At 43.4% G+C, this 15,822-nt stretch overlaps 1 protein-coding gene across 2 annotated transcripts in view; it reads left to right on the plus strand.

The window, feature by feature from the left end:
- Positions 1–5,325, plus strand: part of Crk (CRK proto-oncogene, adaptor protein) — a 37,932-nt gene extending 32,607 nt beyond the window's left edge. Inside the window, exon 3 of one of the 2 annotated variants that reach the window (XM_045158883.1) lies at positions 2,659–5,325. In XM_045158883.1, the coding sequence (XP_045014818.1) occupies positions 2,659–2,796 (138 nt within the window). In that variant the 3' untranslated portion in view covers positions 2,797–5,325. The remainder of the gene's footprint in view (positions 1–2,658) is intronic. The other variant, XM_045158884.1, reaches the window with a different exon arrangement.
- Positions 5,326–15,822: the final 10,497 nt, after the last annotated feature.

A 15,822-nucleotide genomic window follows, 5' to 3' on the forward strand; every position in this document is an offset into this window, starting at 1 on the left:
TGCACACACATACACATATCCATACATACATATCAAATTCTATGCACATGGACCTAAAAACTATAACTACCCAGGCATAATGACACATAATGACCTGTAATTCTAGCACTAGGTGGGCTGAGGTAGGAGGGTCACTGTGCGTTTGAAGCCAGCCTGGGCTAGAGTGAGACCCTGCGTTGGGGAGTGAGGGAGTGTATTACTTCAAGCCGTTAGAAAGTCTTTCCTGTTCATTGGTAATACATACTATGATTTTCCTGTCACTAGGGATGTGGCTCATTTGCAACAGTGCTTGCCTTAGCATGCGAAAGGCCCTGGGTCCAATCCCTACCACTGTATAAATTGGGAGTGGTGGCACACACCTATAATTTGGGCACTTGGGAGGTGGAGACAAGGATTATAAATTCAGGGTTATCCTGTGTGTGCTACATAAGGAATTAAAAAATAGTCCCTCCCCACCTTTTTTTGTGTGTTTTTGGTGTTGATGTTGAGATATGGCCTCATACAGCTCAAGCTGGCTTTATTAAGTTTATAGTCCTGCTGCTTCAGCCTCTCAGAGTCCTAGGACTATAGGCATGCAACACCACACCAAGTGACTTAAATTATTTTTTTAATTAATTAAATTTTTAGTTTTTTTCAAGGTAGGGTCTCACTTTTCAGCCCAGGCTGACCTGGAATTTACTATGTAGTTAGTCTCAGGCTGCCCTGAAACTCAGCAATCCACCAACCTCTGCCTCCTGAGGGCTAGGATAAAAGACGTATGCCATGACACCCAGCTTATTTTTAAATTTTTTATTTGAGAGAGGCAGATAGAGAGAATGGACAAGCTAGGACCTTTAGCCACTGCAAATGAACTCCAGATACATGTGCCACTATGTGCATCTGGCTTTATGTGGATACTAGGGAATTTAATCTGGGACCTTTGGTTTTGCAGCAAGGGCCTTAGCCACTAAGCCATCTCTCCAACCCTATTTATTTATTATTGATTTTTTTTTCAAGGTAGGGTCTCAATCTATCTCAGGCTGACCTAGAATTTACTATATAGTCTCAGGTGACCTCAAACTCATGACATCCTCCTAACTGCCTCCTGAGTGCTGGGATTAAAGGTGTGCACCACCATGCCCAGCTATTTGTTTGTTCATTTTTGGTTTTCAAGGTAGGGCCTCACTCTGACCCAGGCTGACCTGGAATTAACTATGTAGTCTCAGGGTGGCCTCGAACTCATGGTGATCCTCCTACCACTAAGCTATTTCCTCAGCCCTCAGCTGTCTTTCTTTTGTGTGTTTTGAAGTAGAGTGTCACTTTACCCCAGGCTAACCTGGAACTCAACTCTATAGCCCAGGCTGGTCTAGAACTCATGCCAGTCCTCCTACCTCAGCCTCCTGGCTTCTTTCCCTATTTATAACTGGTTGTTTGAAATGAGAAGTATTAGAACTACTGTTGTCAGTGCATTCCTTTGTATTGTAAGATTATAGCCTGATTGCACATTTCTGTAATTCAAGCACCTGGCAGGCAGAGAGGCAAAGGATTAACATAAATTCATGGCCAGCCTGGTCAACATAGCAAGCAAGCTTCAGGTTAGTCTTTTGAGATCCTTTTTCAACAACCAACAAATGCCAAGCGTGGTGGTGCACAAAATCCCAGCAGTTGGGAGGATCGCTGTGAGTTCCCAGACAGCCTGAGACTATATAGTGAATTCCAGGTTAGCCTGGGCTAGAGCAAGACCCTACCTTGAAAAAAATTTTTTTTGATTTTAGGAATAAAGTGGCTATTCTGAAATCTGTAGTTCTGGTCCAAAGACTTTTGCTATAGACATTCATGTAATCTGAATATCATGTAATTGCTTTGAACCTTTTATCTACTTTTTTTTGTTGTTGTTATTTTTTTATTTATTTGAGAGGTTCAGAAAGTGGCAGATAGAGAGAGGGAGAGAAAATGGGCACTCCAAGGCCTCCAGCCACTGCAAACGAACTCCAGACGCATGCGCCCCCTTGTGCATCTGGCCAACGTGGGTCCTGGGGAGTTGAGCCTTGAACTGGGGTCCTTAGGCTTCACAGGCAAGCGCTTAACTGCTAAGCCATCTCTCCAGCCCTTTTGCTCTTTTTTGAAGCATGGTTTTATTCTAGCCCCAGCTGATCTGGAACTCATGATGATCCTCCTGCCTCAGCCTCTCAAGTTTGCTTGCTATGTTTTCTTTTTGCTGTGCATTGGAGGCAGTCAGGGTGTGTCTGTGTGTGCACACACGAGCGTGTGCACTCTAAGGAGAGTATGCTGTTGTGTAGGTTTAAGGAGGGGGCTGGGCTTCATCCCCTATGCTAAGTTTGGTAGGTTAGACGGGCTGAGGATAGTGAACACAGAGGAGGAACACTAGCTCACTTAGGCTGAGATTGGTTGTCCAGAGACAAGGAGGTTTGCAGAAAGTATCACTTTCTAGGATCCTTTTTGCTTCTGTGTTCTGTTTTTTTCTCTACTGCTTTTCTTTTGCCTGCATTAACCACAAGTAACCAGTCTGGTGGCTGGGGCTGGGGTGGTAGTGAGTAGCCATTTCTGTATTAACCCTGAAACAGTCACCTGGGCAGGGTATGCCTAGCCAGAGAATGGAAATTTTCAGCTTGCATTCTTAACTGGAAATAAAGTACTGTCCTTATTCTCCTCCTGCAGGTCGGTGAGCTGGTAAAGGTTACGAAGATTAATGTGAGTGGTCAGTGGGAAGGGGAGTGTAATGGCAAACGAGGTCACTTCCCATTCACACATGTCCGTCTACTGGATCAACAGAATCCTGATGAGGACTTCAGCTGAGTATAGCTCAACGGTTTTGCTGACAGATGGGAACAATCTTTTTTTTTCCCTTCCCAATTGCCATCTATACAATTTTCTTACAGGTGTCAAAAGCAGTCTAGTTTATATAAGCATTCTGTTACCTGTAATACTTTTTTAGAGTGAACTACTCCATTTCTAGTCTTATATACCTTATTCAGGGTACGAAACTGGAGGGCTTTGTGGTTGACTTCTGATTTGGCAGTTTGAGGTTGTGGTGGCCATGCCGCATAGAAGGATGCATGTCTGGCCGCCTTTCTCTCGGGCAGTGCCCATCAACCTGTGGAGAACTGATGAACAGCAAGAGCTTTAGGCACTGCTTACCCTGACTGAGTGGCTCTGTTTTCATTCTCAAACCACACTATCAAATGCAGTAGACTGCGCCCTTCCTCCCCATGAAGTAACCATGCACCAGGTGAACAGTCCCCATTGGGATCCTGTTTTCATTTATGGAACATGACCATTGTGTGACTCATTCTGACATTTCAAATCCTGAGCGTTCTGAGAACACTACTAGAGGCATTTGTCTTCCTTCTCAGTCAGTGCTTCACACTTTCTCTTGTATTCTTTCAATCCTTGTCATTCTCTTCCCCCAGGCCCTAATTATTAGAAGAGTGTATATTTTCATTCCAAACGAGAAGCAGGATGTGCAGAGCACTTTATTCAGTGCATAGCTTTAAGCAAGTATTGGATTCACTCAGTGGACAGTCAAACTCCAAGCTCCCTACTTTGCCCCGAGGGGACAGTAGTTGCACACAGCTACAGCAGCTAAAGACACTCCTGGCTGATAGTGGGGTTCCAGCAGGGCTGTCTCTCCCGAGTGCTAACGGGACACTTGGAATTCTCAGATTCTAGATGGAGTGGAAGGACCAATCACTTACCATATTCCATGGAAGGTTTTAGGGCCAAATACTGCCCTCTGCATCATGTGCAACTTGTAAAAAAAAAAAAAAAAAAGGCAGTTTAGAATTTGACTTTGAGATAGAGAGGGTTAATACTTTGAAAAATGTGTGAACCGGTCATAAATTACTTATGTATTACTCATTTTACATGACCAGAATAGTGCTTGAATTACATTACATTACAAATACCTTTCATTTTTTTATGTCCAGGTTAGTTTACAAATATAGAATGGTTTATATGGGGTCAGGTGCTCCAAAGAATAGACCTATGAGACCAAAAATGATCTGGCTCTTGTTAAGACTATAACATGGAACTTTCAAAGTTAGTTCCCAGTCAGTAAAAGCACTTAGTGGTCTCTGGTGTGGTGTGACCAATAGAAACACCTTCTACTTTCCCTTGACCTCATTTTAGAAAATTGCCTACCTTTCTAGTCCTGCATAGGTTCATAACATATGATAAGTCTGCATTCTTTGGACATGCACCAAATCATGGCATTGCAGGGATCAGCACATTGCTTAGCACAGCCGTGTGCAGGTGTTGTGTATGAGAGAATGAGCAGAGCACAGAAGCGTGTGACATGACATAGGGAAGTCAGGTGGCACCAGAATACGTACATTACCATAGGCAAACTAATGAGTTGATGCTAATTTAATACATTTTTACCTCACACTAAAGTAATGCTTGACAAAAATGTAAACACTCAAAATGTTAGCACAGTGCTATGCACAGTGGGTGCTCAATAATGTTGGATGGACAGATTTGCAATACTCAAAATAATTCCATCTACTACTATGTTGAATTTTCAGTTAGCACGGATAACTATAAAATCCAAGTACACATTCAGTCTTCTTTTCCTGGAAGTATGGCATCCAAAATATTTGAAGAAGATCCTTGTCACAACTGATCAGAATGTTTGTTTTTTATTTTGCCTTTGACTTTGATATTAGCTTGTGATGTCTCCTCATCATGTGTAATATTAGTGGAATATGCATCTCTACCCAAATCATAAGAATTTCTCAGTGACTTAGTGTCCAGAGCCATTACACGAACTGTTGGGTTGCATTTGGCTGGTGAAGCAGTTACTGGACCTCAAGAAATCAAAGGACTTTTTATAAATATCTTCCAAAAAAAGCAAAAGCTAGAATCCTATTCAAATGCATATGTACATTGTCACAGAGCAAAGTAAACTGAAATTGGCTGCTATATTTTATATAATCATTTCTGCAAAAGTCCATTTTTTGGATACTAATATTTGACATGGTTAATTCTTATTAATTTGTTGGAATTGTTTATTAATAAAGCAAATAGATTTTAATTATCCACAAGTAACATTTCACTATTAATGGTTTGAAATGGGTGATAAGCAAACCAATTTGAAATAAAATATGAACATGTGCCATTGTATTATAACACTATACACTTTCTTGACAGTTAAATTTTAAAGAAATGTTTTTTTTTGTAGCATGTATTGTATGTTTATAGTATATGTAGAAATAAAAGTATGGCCAAATGTTTGGCTTGGTGATCTTTTGGAGAAAGTAATCTTTGAATATTTGTCATGGAACAGCTAAACCTATGCTTATAGGGAATAAAAGGTATGTGCCTCAATTGTGTGTGTAAATAATAATATACCTGGGAGTATTTAAAGATGAAATTGTTGACATTTTAGGGGGTTTGTAGAAATTATGCAGTGATTCAAGGGGAGCATGAAGAGAATCAATCTGTCTATGTAAAGATACAGGAGATAGAATATTATGGATAGAACATCAGTTACCTTTCTGGCCAGCAACTCACTGGAAGGTGTCCCATCCTTGGGACAGAAAATTTTCTAGTAACAATCTGGCTTCTGGGTGCACCATTGTCCAAAAATGTAGGTTTCCATATGACTTTTTCGTTTTTTTTTTAATTTTCTGAGGTAGAGTCTTGCTGTTGCTCAGGCTGACCTGAAATTCAGTATTGTAGTTTCGGGGTGGCCTTGAACTCATGGCAGTCCTCCTACCACTGCCTCCCGAGTGCTGGGATTAAAGGTGTGTGCTACCACACCTGACTTGACTTAAAAAAAACAAACTTTTTTTGCCGAGCTTTGTAGCACACACCTTTAATCCCAGCACTCGGGAGGCAGTGGTAGGAGGTTTGCCGTGAGTTCAAGGCCACCCTGAGACTAACAGGTCATCCTGGACTAGAGTGAGACCCTACCTTAACAAACAAACAAACAAAAAATTATATTTATTTGAGAGAAAAAGAGGCAGAGAGAGAAAGAATGGGTGCACCAAGGCCTCCAGCCACTGCAGACGAATTCCAGATGCATGCGCCCCCTGGAGAATTGCACCGGGATCCTTCGGCTTTGCAGGCAAATGCCTTAACTGCTAAGGCATCTCTCCAGCCCCCCATATGACTTATTCATATCTGCTTACATGTTGATTAACTCTCCCCCCCTACTTTCCCTTTACTCAATATCTTCCCTTGACCTCACTTAGGCTTTTCCACCTCCAGAAATCTGTTCTTCTACTTACATACATACAATACCATGAAAAATAAAATATTTATTTATTTGAGAGAGAGGGAGAACATTGGCACACCAGGGCCTCTAGCCACTGCAAATGAACTCTAGATGCATGTGCCACCTTGTGCATACAGCTCTATGTGGGTACTGGGGAGTCAAACCTGAGCTTTGCAGGCAAGTGCCTTAGCCAATAAACTCTCTCCAGCCCAGAAATACTTTTTTTTTGGGGGGGGGGCGGCTTTTTGGGATAGGGTCTCACTATCCCAGACTGACCTGGAATTCACAATGTAGCCTCAGTGTGGCCTTGGCCTTGAACTCATGGTGACTCTCCTACCTCTGCCTCCCAAGTGCTGGGATTAAAGGCATGTGTCACCACGCCTGGCTCAAAAATAAATATTTTTTCAAAATGCATAAAATATTTTTACTGCTCGATGTGGTGGCACATGCCTTTAATCCCAGCACTTGGAGGCAGAAATAGGATCCCTGTGAGTTCAAGGGCAGCCTGAGACTACATAGTGAAGCACAGGTGGACCTGTGCTAGAGCGAGACCTAGTTCTAAAAAAACAAGGGCTGGAGAGATAGCTTAGCAGTGAAGACACTCGCTGGTGAAGCCTAAGGATCCATGTTTGATCTCTCTCTAGGTCCCACATAAAGCAGGCACACACAAGGGACACAAGCACAATGTTGCACATGGGCACTAGTTGGCGCTAGTATCTGGAGTTTGACAGCAGTGGCTGAAGCCCTGGTGCGCCAATTCTCTGTGTCTCGCTCTCTCTAAAAAATGAGGGCTGGAGAGATGGTTTAGCGGTTAAGCGCTTGCCTGTGAAGCCTAAGGACCCCGGTTCGAGGCTCGGTTCCCCAGGTCCCACGTTAGCCAGATGCACAAGGGGCACATGCATCTGGAGTTCATTTGCAGTGGCTGGAAGCCCTGGCGCGCCCATTCTCTCTCTCTCCCTCTATCTGTCTTTCTCTCTGTGTCTGTCGCTCTCAAATAAATAAACAAAAAATTTTTAAAAAATGATAAAGTCAGGCATGGTGGTGCACGCCTATAATCCCAGCACTCAGGAGGCAGAGGCAGGAGGATCGCTGAGCATTTGAGGCCACCCTGAGACTACGTAGTGAATTCCTGGTCAGTCTGGGCTAGAGTGAGACCCTGCCTTGAAAAACCAAATAATAATGATAATAATAATTGGGCTGGACAGATGGCTTAGTGTTAAGGCATTTGCCTGCAAAACCTAAGTTCCCAGGTTCGATTCCCCATACCTATGTAAGCCAGATGGACAAGGTGGTGCATGCGTCTGGAATTGCAGTGGCTAGAGGCCCCAGCATACCCATTTTCTATCCGTCCCTCCCCCAAATAAAAAAAAAAAATCAGAAGAGATGGCTCAGCAGTTAAGTGTGACTCCTGTTTAAGCATGAGCGCCTAAGGAATCCTGGGACCCCCTTGAGTTTGAATCTCTAGGACCCACATAAAACATGGGGGCATGGTCATACACATTTATAATCATAGTCCTGTGGGGAGTGGAGACCAGAGAATTACTAGGGCTCCAAACTGGAATCAAGACTGTTGCAAGGAAATATGAGCGGGTGATTGGTGGAGGGGAATACCTGCTATTTTCCTCCACCACATACACATGCATATACCGCACAGCATACAGGTGTGCATAAAAGAAAAAAAAAACTTGGTGTGGTGGTGCAAGCTATAATTTCTGCATTTGGAAGGTGGAGGTAGGAGTTCAAAAGTCTCAGGGTGGCCTAGAACTCATGGCAGGCCACCTTCCTCTGTCTTCTGAGTACTGGGATTAAAGGTATGTACAAACATGTCCAGCTTTAAAACTTTTTTTTGAGATGGAGTCTCACTCTAGCTCAGACTGACCTGGAGTTCACTGTGTAGACTCAGGGTGGCCTCAAACTCATGGCAATCCTCCTACCTGTACCTCTCAAGTGCAAGGATTAAAGGCATGTGCCACCATGTTCAGCAAAAAACTTTTAAAATATTTTATTTATTTGAGAGAGAAAGAAGCAGAGAAGAGAGGGTGGGAGAGGCAGATAGAGAGTGGGTGCACCAGGGTCTTCAGTCACTGCAAACAAACTCCAGACACATGTGCTACTTTGTTCATCTGGCTTATGTGGGTCCTGGGACATTGAACCTGAGTCCTTTGGTTTTGCAGGCAAGTGCCTTAAAACTATTTTGATGTCTTCTTTTTCTTTTTTTGTTTTGAGACACTGTCTTACTCTAAACTAGGCAAACCTGGATCTCAGTCTGCAGTCCAGGCTGGCATTGAACTCAGCAATCTCCTGTCTCAGCCTCTTGAGTGCTGAGATTGTAGGTGTGAATCGTTATACTTGACTTTTTAACCTCCATCATACATGACAGAGTGTTGATGGCCCTAATATTGTGCAGGTCTTGTGAATGTAACAACACTGTGAGCTCAATCACGAATATAATGGCCCCTTCATGTCTGCAAGGCAACATTTCTGAACTACTCCCCATGCTCTGGCTCTTCTTTTGGTCCTGAGGTAGGGTCTCTCTAGCCCAAGCTGCCCTGGAATTCAATGTAGTCTCAGGCTGGCCTTGGACTCACAGTAATCCTCCTACCTCTGCCTCCTGAGTGCTGTGATTAAAGGTGTGTGCCATGCCCAGCCAATAATTTTACTTTTTATTTAATGGTGAGCAGAGAGAGAGGAGAGTCTTGCCACTGCAAATGAACCCTAAATGCATGTGCCATTTTTACATCTAGCTTTGTATGGGTACTGGGGAATCAAACCTGGGTCATTAGGTTTTGCAAGTAAGTGCCTTAACTGCTGAGCCATCTCTCCAGCCTGCACGGTCTTTTTGTTTGATTTGGTTATTTTGAGGTAGGGTCTCACTCTAGCCTAGGCTGACTTGGAATTCACTGTGTAGTCTCAGAGTGGCCTTGAATTCACAGCAATCCTCCTAACTCTGCCTCCTGAATGCTGGGATTAAATGTGTGTGCCACCATGCCCAGCTCTGCATGACCTTCAAAAAAAAAAAAAAAAGTTTTATTTTTATTTACTTCTTTGAGAGAGATAAAGAGGCAGGTAGAGAGAATGAATGGGCACACTATGGCCTCCTGCCACTGCAAATGAACTCCAGACCCATGCGCTACCTTGTGCATCTGTTTTAGGTGGGTCTTTGGAAATCAAACCTGAGTCCTTTGGCTTTTCAGGCAAGTGCCTTAACTGCTACGCCAACTCTCTAAACCTCTGTGTGGTCTTAATATAGTGAATGTTTACTCTGTCTGGGTATTATAAAATCAGTGAGAATATTTGCAAATTTTTTTTTTTAATATATAAGATAGCTGTTGGAGTCAGCTTTATGTTGCTGGGATGAGCCTCCAGACCAAATACAGTTTATGGGAGGAAGGTATTTATTTGAAGGTTACAGTTCTAGGGTAAGTTCCATAATGGCAGAAGATGCTGGCTCCCTTTACCAAATCCATGGAGATAGAAAAACCACCAGCAGCACTACAAGCAAGCATCAAGTCTACGACAAGGAACCCCAGGCAGAGCTCAAGCACTCTGAATACCTTTAGGCTGGAAACGTCTGCCCACAGTAATACCTTAGGGTTAGATCCCAGGATCTGCTCACAATGACACTTCCAGTGTGGCAGCTGATCATCCAAGTTACAGCTTTAATAAAAAGTTGAGTCTAGGGCTGGAGAGATGGCTTAGCGCTTAAGCACTTGCCTGTGAAGCCTAAGGACCCCAGTTCGAGGCTCGGTTCCCCAGGTCCCACGTTAGCCAGATGCACAAGGGGGCGTATGCGTCTGGAGTTTGTTTGCAGAGGCTGGAAGCCCTGGTGCGCCCATTCTCTCTCTCTCTCCCTCTATCTGTCTTTCTCTCTGTGTCGCTCTCAAATAAATAAATTAAAAATTTTTTTAAAAAAGTTGAGTCTATTGGGGGACATAAATACCATATTCTGCCCCTTGCTGCTAATAACCAATTCCCATTGTAAATTATATTTAGTCCAGTTTCAAAGGTCCCCATAGTCTTTGCCAACTTAAGATAATTCCAAATTCCCAAGTCTCCTCTAAGATTTAAGATTGTTTCTTAGCTGTGAGTCCTATAAAATCAGAACAAGTTATATACTTTCAACAGGTAATGGCACATAGTAAACATTTCTATTGTTATAAGGCATAACAAGAAAAGTGGACCAGTGCAAAATAAATAACCATTAGGTTAAGTATTTGTAGTTCAAGTCTGATATCCATAACAAGTGACCAGTGGCAAGTCTCTGAATTTTCCAGTTCCCCAGCTGGGCTGAGTAGCCAGGGAAAACTTGTATCCAGAGCCAACAACTCTCCATGGTGTAGCCCTTGCACAGTCCTGGTATATACAAAACATCTTCAGGTCTCCATGCACACCATGGTCAACCAATGGCTTCACTAGTCTCTTTATCAGGGTCATCATGCCCTGCTTCATATGCCACATCTCAACAGCAGATCCTGAAGCCATGTGCACTTCATGACCCATTCCATGCATTTTTTATGCTTCCCAAAACTAATAGCAGGTATGCAATACACAGCCATGTTGTTAGTTCAGGGACAAAATAAATTGTGACCTTGAAGAGCAGGTTCCTTCCTTTCTGTCATCTTTCCAAAGAGTTTGCATTTCTACCATTTCTACCATTCAGTCTGCTCAGGCATCCTGGCCATTGTTTCAATGTGAAGTAATTGGGCCATCTCCCTTAAGATTGTTAATGTATTTGACAATAGTAGCTTCAGTATCCTAAAACCAGTCTGTGTGCCAGTACATTTTAAACTTGTGTGAATTTCTCCAATTTTAAATCTTATATCTCTGTTCCAAATCTTTAGCCAAGGACATCATAGTTCTCTGTAGTCTTTCCTTCCCCTTAGAAACTTCGTAAGCAAATCCTCCAAATACAATTCTCTCTGCACTTAGCATTTTCAAACTCTCACCAGAATAGTCCATAAAACGTAGCTTGCCACTCTGGAAGCCATCTTCAGTTGCAAGTACCAAGTCTGTGTCCATTCCTCCAAGACATAAGTTCCAAAAGACTAAAACCCACATGGTCAGATTCATTGCATAGCAACAACCCACTCTCTGGTGCCCATTTCTGTTACAGTCAGCTTTAAGTTGCTGGGATGAACCTATAGACCAGACACAGTTTATGCGAGGAAGGGATTTATTTGGAGCTTACAGATCCAGGGGAATTTCCATAATGGTAGAAGAAGCTGGTCCCCTTTACCAATTTCTTGCAGAGAGTAAAGCCACTCCCAGCACCAAATGCACAGCAGGGAGGCCCAGGCAAAGCTTAAGCAGTTTGCATACCTTTAGGCTAGAAACAGATCTGCCCTCAGTAACACCTTAGGGTTGGATCCCAGGATTTGTCCACAGTGACCTCTATTCCAGACAGGCAGCTGGAAATCCTAGTTACATTAATAAAACATTTGAATGTATTGGGGGACATAAATTCATACTACCACAGGGAGGGTCTCATGTAACCTAAGCTGGCCTGTCTCCACTTACTGAATGCTGGGATTCCAAGCACATGCCACCATACCCATTTATATTGTGCTGAGGATTGAACCTGAAGGGTTAGTGAGTCAGAGTGATCAAGCAAGCTGACCTCAGCAGAGGTTCAGAGGAGTAGATCTCCTGGAAAGTCTGGACTGCAAAATACTTAAAATGTTTTCTCTGATAAGACCATCTGGTGGGCAGAGACCCTCCCCTGAGGCCATCAAGAGAACAGACAGACTCAATGGGCAGAATGGCCTAGGCCCCCCTTCTTTTCCTCTACTTATTCTTTTTCCTGTACCAGGCCCTTTAAAATTCCCAGCTCTGCCACACCTGGACACACAGTTTCTGTCCTGTGGGGAACTCTTCCTTGGTTGTTCTTTGCCTCATTGAAAAGCAATCTATCATTTTGAAGTTGGTTTTCCTGTCTTCGTTGTCATGTTACCTCAGCTGGTCCTTGTCCCAAGTCTGGTCCTACAGAGCTTAGGGCCTTATGCATATTAGACAAATATTCTATCAACTGAGCTACATTCTCAGCCCACATCCCTGCTAAAACGTCTAATATGAGTGATGGGTAGTAATACTACTAGAGTTTAATAAAGTTGCTGTATCTGGTACCAAACTATATCAATGTTTTATGATTTAAAACAATCATTTTACTCAGTGAGTACTTGCTGCATAAGCTTTGATAATCTGAATTCAGGTCCTCAGGACTATTTAAAGCCAGACATGGGCTGGACTTAGTGGCACATGCCTTTAATTCCAGCATTTGGGAGGCAGAGGTAGGAGGATCACCATGAGTTTGGAGCCAGCCTGAGACTACATAGTGAATTCCAGGTCAGCCTGGGCTAAAGGGAGAATTGTTATAGTCAGGTTCGCATCTCTGGTAGAAATCACCTGATCAGGAGCAGCTTGTGGGGAACAGGGCTTATTTTAGCTTATAGGCTTGAGTGGAAGCTCCATGATGGCAAGGGGAAACAATGGCATGAGCAGAGGGTGGACATCACCTCCTGGCCAACATCAGGCAGACAATAGGAACAGGAGAGTGTGCCAAACGCTAGCATAGGGAAACTGGCTATAGCACCCATAAGCTCACTCCAACAGTACACTGTAATTTCCAATTGCCATTAGCTGGGGAACCTAGTGCTCAGGACACCTAAGTTTATGGGGAACACCTGAATCAAATGACCACAAGAACCTACTTCAAAAAGAAAGAAGTTGGGCATGGTGGTGCATGCCTTTAATCCCAGCACTTGGAAGGCAGAGGTAGGAGTATTGCAGTGAGTTTGAGGCCACCTGAGACTCCATAGTGAATTCTAGGTCAGCCTGGGCTACAGTGAGAGCCTACCTCAAAAAAAAAAAAAAAAAAAAGAAAAAAGAAAATACAGTAGACATGGTACATGGCTCTGCAATCTCTGGGCACCTATTGCAAAATGAGAGATGGTAGGTGTCAGAAGACTTGTGAATTTCATGGGCCAGCTAACCTGTTATACAATGAGAGACCCTATCTCAAGCAAGGAAAAGATGAGGTCCAACACCTGAGGTTGTTTTCTGACCTTCAAAAGTGTGCTGTTGTAATCATGCATCCACACACAAGTACATGCACACATGCGCATGCACACACACACACACAGGAGAGAATTTTTTAAAAATTGTTTTAAACTGGGCATGGTGATGCATGCCTTTAATCCCAGCACTCAGGAGGAAGAGGTAAGAGGATCACCAAGAGTTCGGGGCCACCCTGAGACTACATAGGGAATTCCAGGTCAGCCTGGGCTAGAGTGAGACCAAAAAAATTGTCTTATGAAAATTTATATAGGTCATCAGTTTAGATGGTGCTCAGGACTTCCGGTTAAGATGGCGGCGTAGGTACCACGCCAAAGCAGCCTAGGGGAGAAAAAGACCAAAAAAACCCAGCAAAATACACACTTTTACTAAAAAGTGAGGTGTATGGGAAATTGAAAGGGCAGCGGAGAAGTAGAAGAGATCCAGAGCCTGTACAGGCCGGCAAAAGTGGCCCCGGCAGCTCCGCCAACAGCAGCGGCGGCGGCGGCGGCGCACCAGAAAGCCGCCAGGCTCGGCTCGAGCTGCAGGAAAAGCCAGGTGCGGGCGCTTCCCCTCACACCACGCTCTCCGCAACTCGGGAAACGTGAGGGGAGAGCGGCAGTGAGCAGCGGAGGAGCAGACCGCGAGGTAGAAGAACACGTGGAACACTGAGAGAACCAGAGCAGCCGCGGCTCCCTCCCCTCCCCCACCTGAGCCCAGCTCCAGCGAACAGAGCAGCGGCCTGGGACCCGGCCACGCCAACTTGAGCCGACAGCGGGACCCAAGCAGGAGCAGAGTCCGGCAGCAACATCAGCGGCTCCAGCACCGGCAACAGTGGCCACAGCAGCAGCAGACCCAGCAGCAGCAGCTTCAGTGGCAGCAGTGGCAGCTTCAGCAGCAGCAACAACAGACCCAGGAGCGGTAGCTTTAGCTGCAGCAGTTCCAGCAGCGGGGGTGCTGATCTGCAGGGCCACACTTTCCAGGCTTGGTTTGCCCCGCAGGAAAAGCCAGTGCCCAGCTCCAGAAATCAGAACAGCAGCCCGACGACCCAGGCAGCAACTTGACTGAGACCAAAATCATCCAAGGTAACTGGGATTGCACCAGGGAAGGGTCTCACTTGGTCACAAGCTGACTTGGATCCCTCAACAGACCAGAAACCTTAACTTCTTTGTTGATAGAGGATCTGGTTGTTATAATAACTACTTTCACATACATACTTGGGGCTGTTTTTGATTGAATGTGTACAGTGGTTAGTTAAATTTTAGAATCTACCAGTATTTTATTCCACTCAGCCTACTTGAATACTCCCATAGCAGGGAAACTCAACCCCTAGGAACACCTTTGTAGATACTCTGAGAGTCTTAAGAGCCACACCTAACATCTTAAGCTCCTACCCTGAAAATATATAACATCAAATCAATTGATACAGCTCAGAATACCCAGCTAGCTAGAAAATCCAAGCATTAACTTAATCCAAGATGCAAAAATATATACATTATAACACAAGAAACACTAAAAAGCAAGATGATATAAATCCACCTAAAAGTATTAATGCATCAGAAATTACCTCCAGCAAAAACAAGTTAGAGGAAATGCCTGAGAAAGATTTCAAAAGAATGATTGTAAATATGTTCAAAGAGGTCAAAGAACAAATCAAAGGAATCAAAGAAGAAATCAAAGAGGAAATCAAAGGGGAAATCAAAGAAGACACAGGACACCAATTTAATGAAATAAAGAAGGCAATACAAGACATAAATAAGGAAATAGAAATAATAAAGAAAAACCAGTCAGAATTAGTGGCAATGAAGAACACAGTTAATGAAATAAAAAACTCTGTAGAAAATCTCACCAGTAGAATGAATGAAGGAGAGGACAGAATATCTAAGATAGAAGACCAGGTGGCAGATCTAATACAGTCCAACAAAGAGAAAGACAAACTTACAGAAAAGTATGAGTGGGAATTTCAAGATATTTGGGACACTATGAAAAGATCCAATATAAGAATTCAGGGCATAGTAGAAGGAGAAGAATTGCACTCCAAAGGCATAGTAGGCATCTTCAACAAAATCATAGAAGAAAATTTCCCCCAAATTTGGAAAGAGGTTCCAATGCAGATACAGGAAGCCTTTAGAACCCCAGCCAGACAAAACCTGGAAAGAACCTCTCCTCGCCATATTATAATCAAACTTCCAAACACACAAACCAAAGAAAAAATATTGAAAGCAGTTAGAGAGAAAAATCAAGTTACCTACAAAGCAAGCCCATCAGGATTACAGCAGATTATTCAACACAAACTTTAAAAGCCAGAAGGGCTTGGAGTAATGTATTCCAAGTTCTGAAAGATTAACAACTGTCAACCAAGGTTACTTTATCCTGAAAAGCTATCCATTCAAATAGACGGAGAAATAAGGACATTCCATGACAAAAGCAGGTTAAAGGAGTATTTGAAGACAAAACCAGCTCTACAGAAATTACTTGATAGAATCCTCCATGCTGAAGAAAAGGAAAAGCACACATATAAGGAGCCTAGAAAAAAAACAAGCAATACTCAAATA

The sequence above is a fragment of the Jaculus jaculus genome, chromosome 9 (genome assembly GCF_020740685.1).
Source record: "Jaculus jaculus isolate mJacJac1 chromosome 9, mJacJac1.mat.Y.cur, whole genome shotgun sequence".
Classification (NCBI taxonomy): domain Eukaryota; kingdom Metazoa; phylum Chordata; class Mammalia; order Rodentia; family Dipodidae; genus Jaculus; species Jaculus jaculus.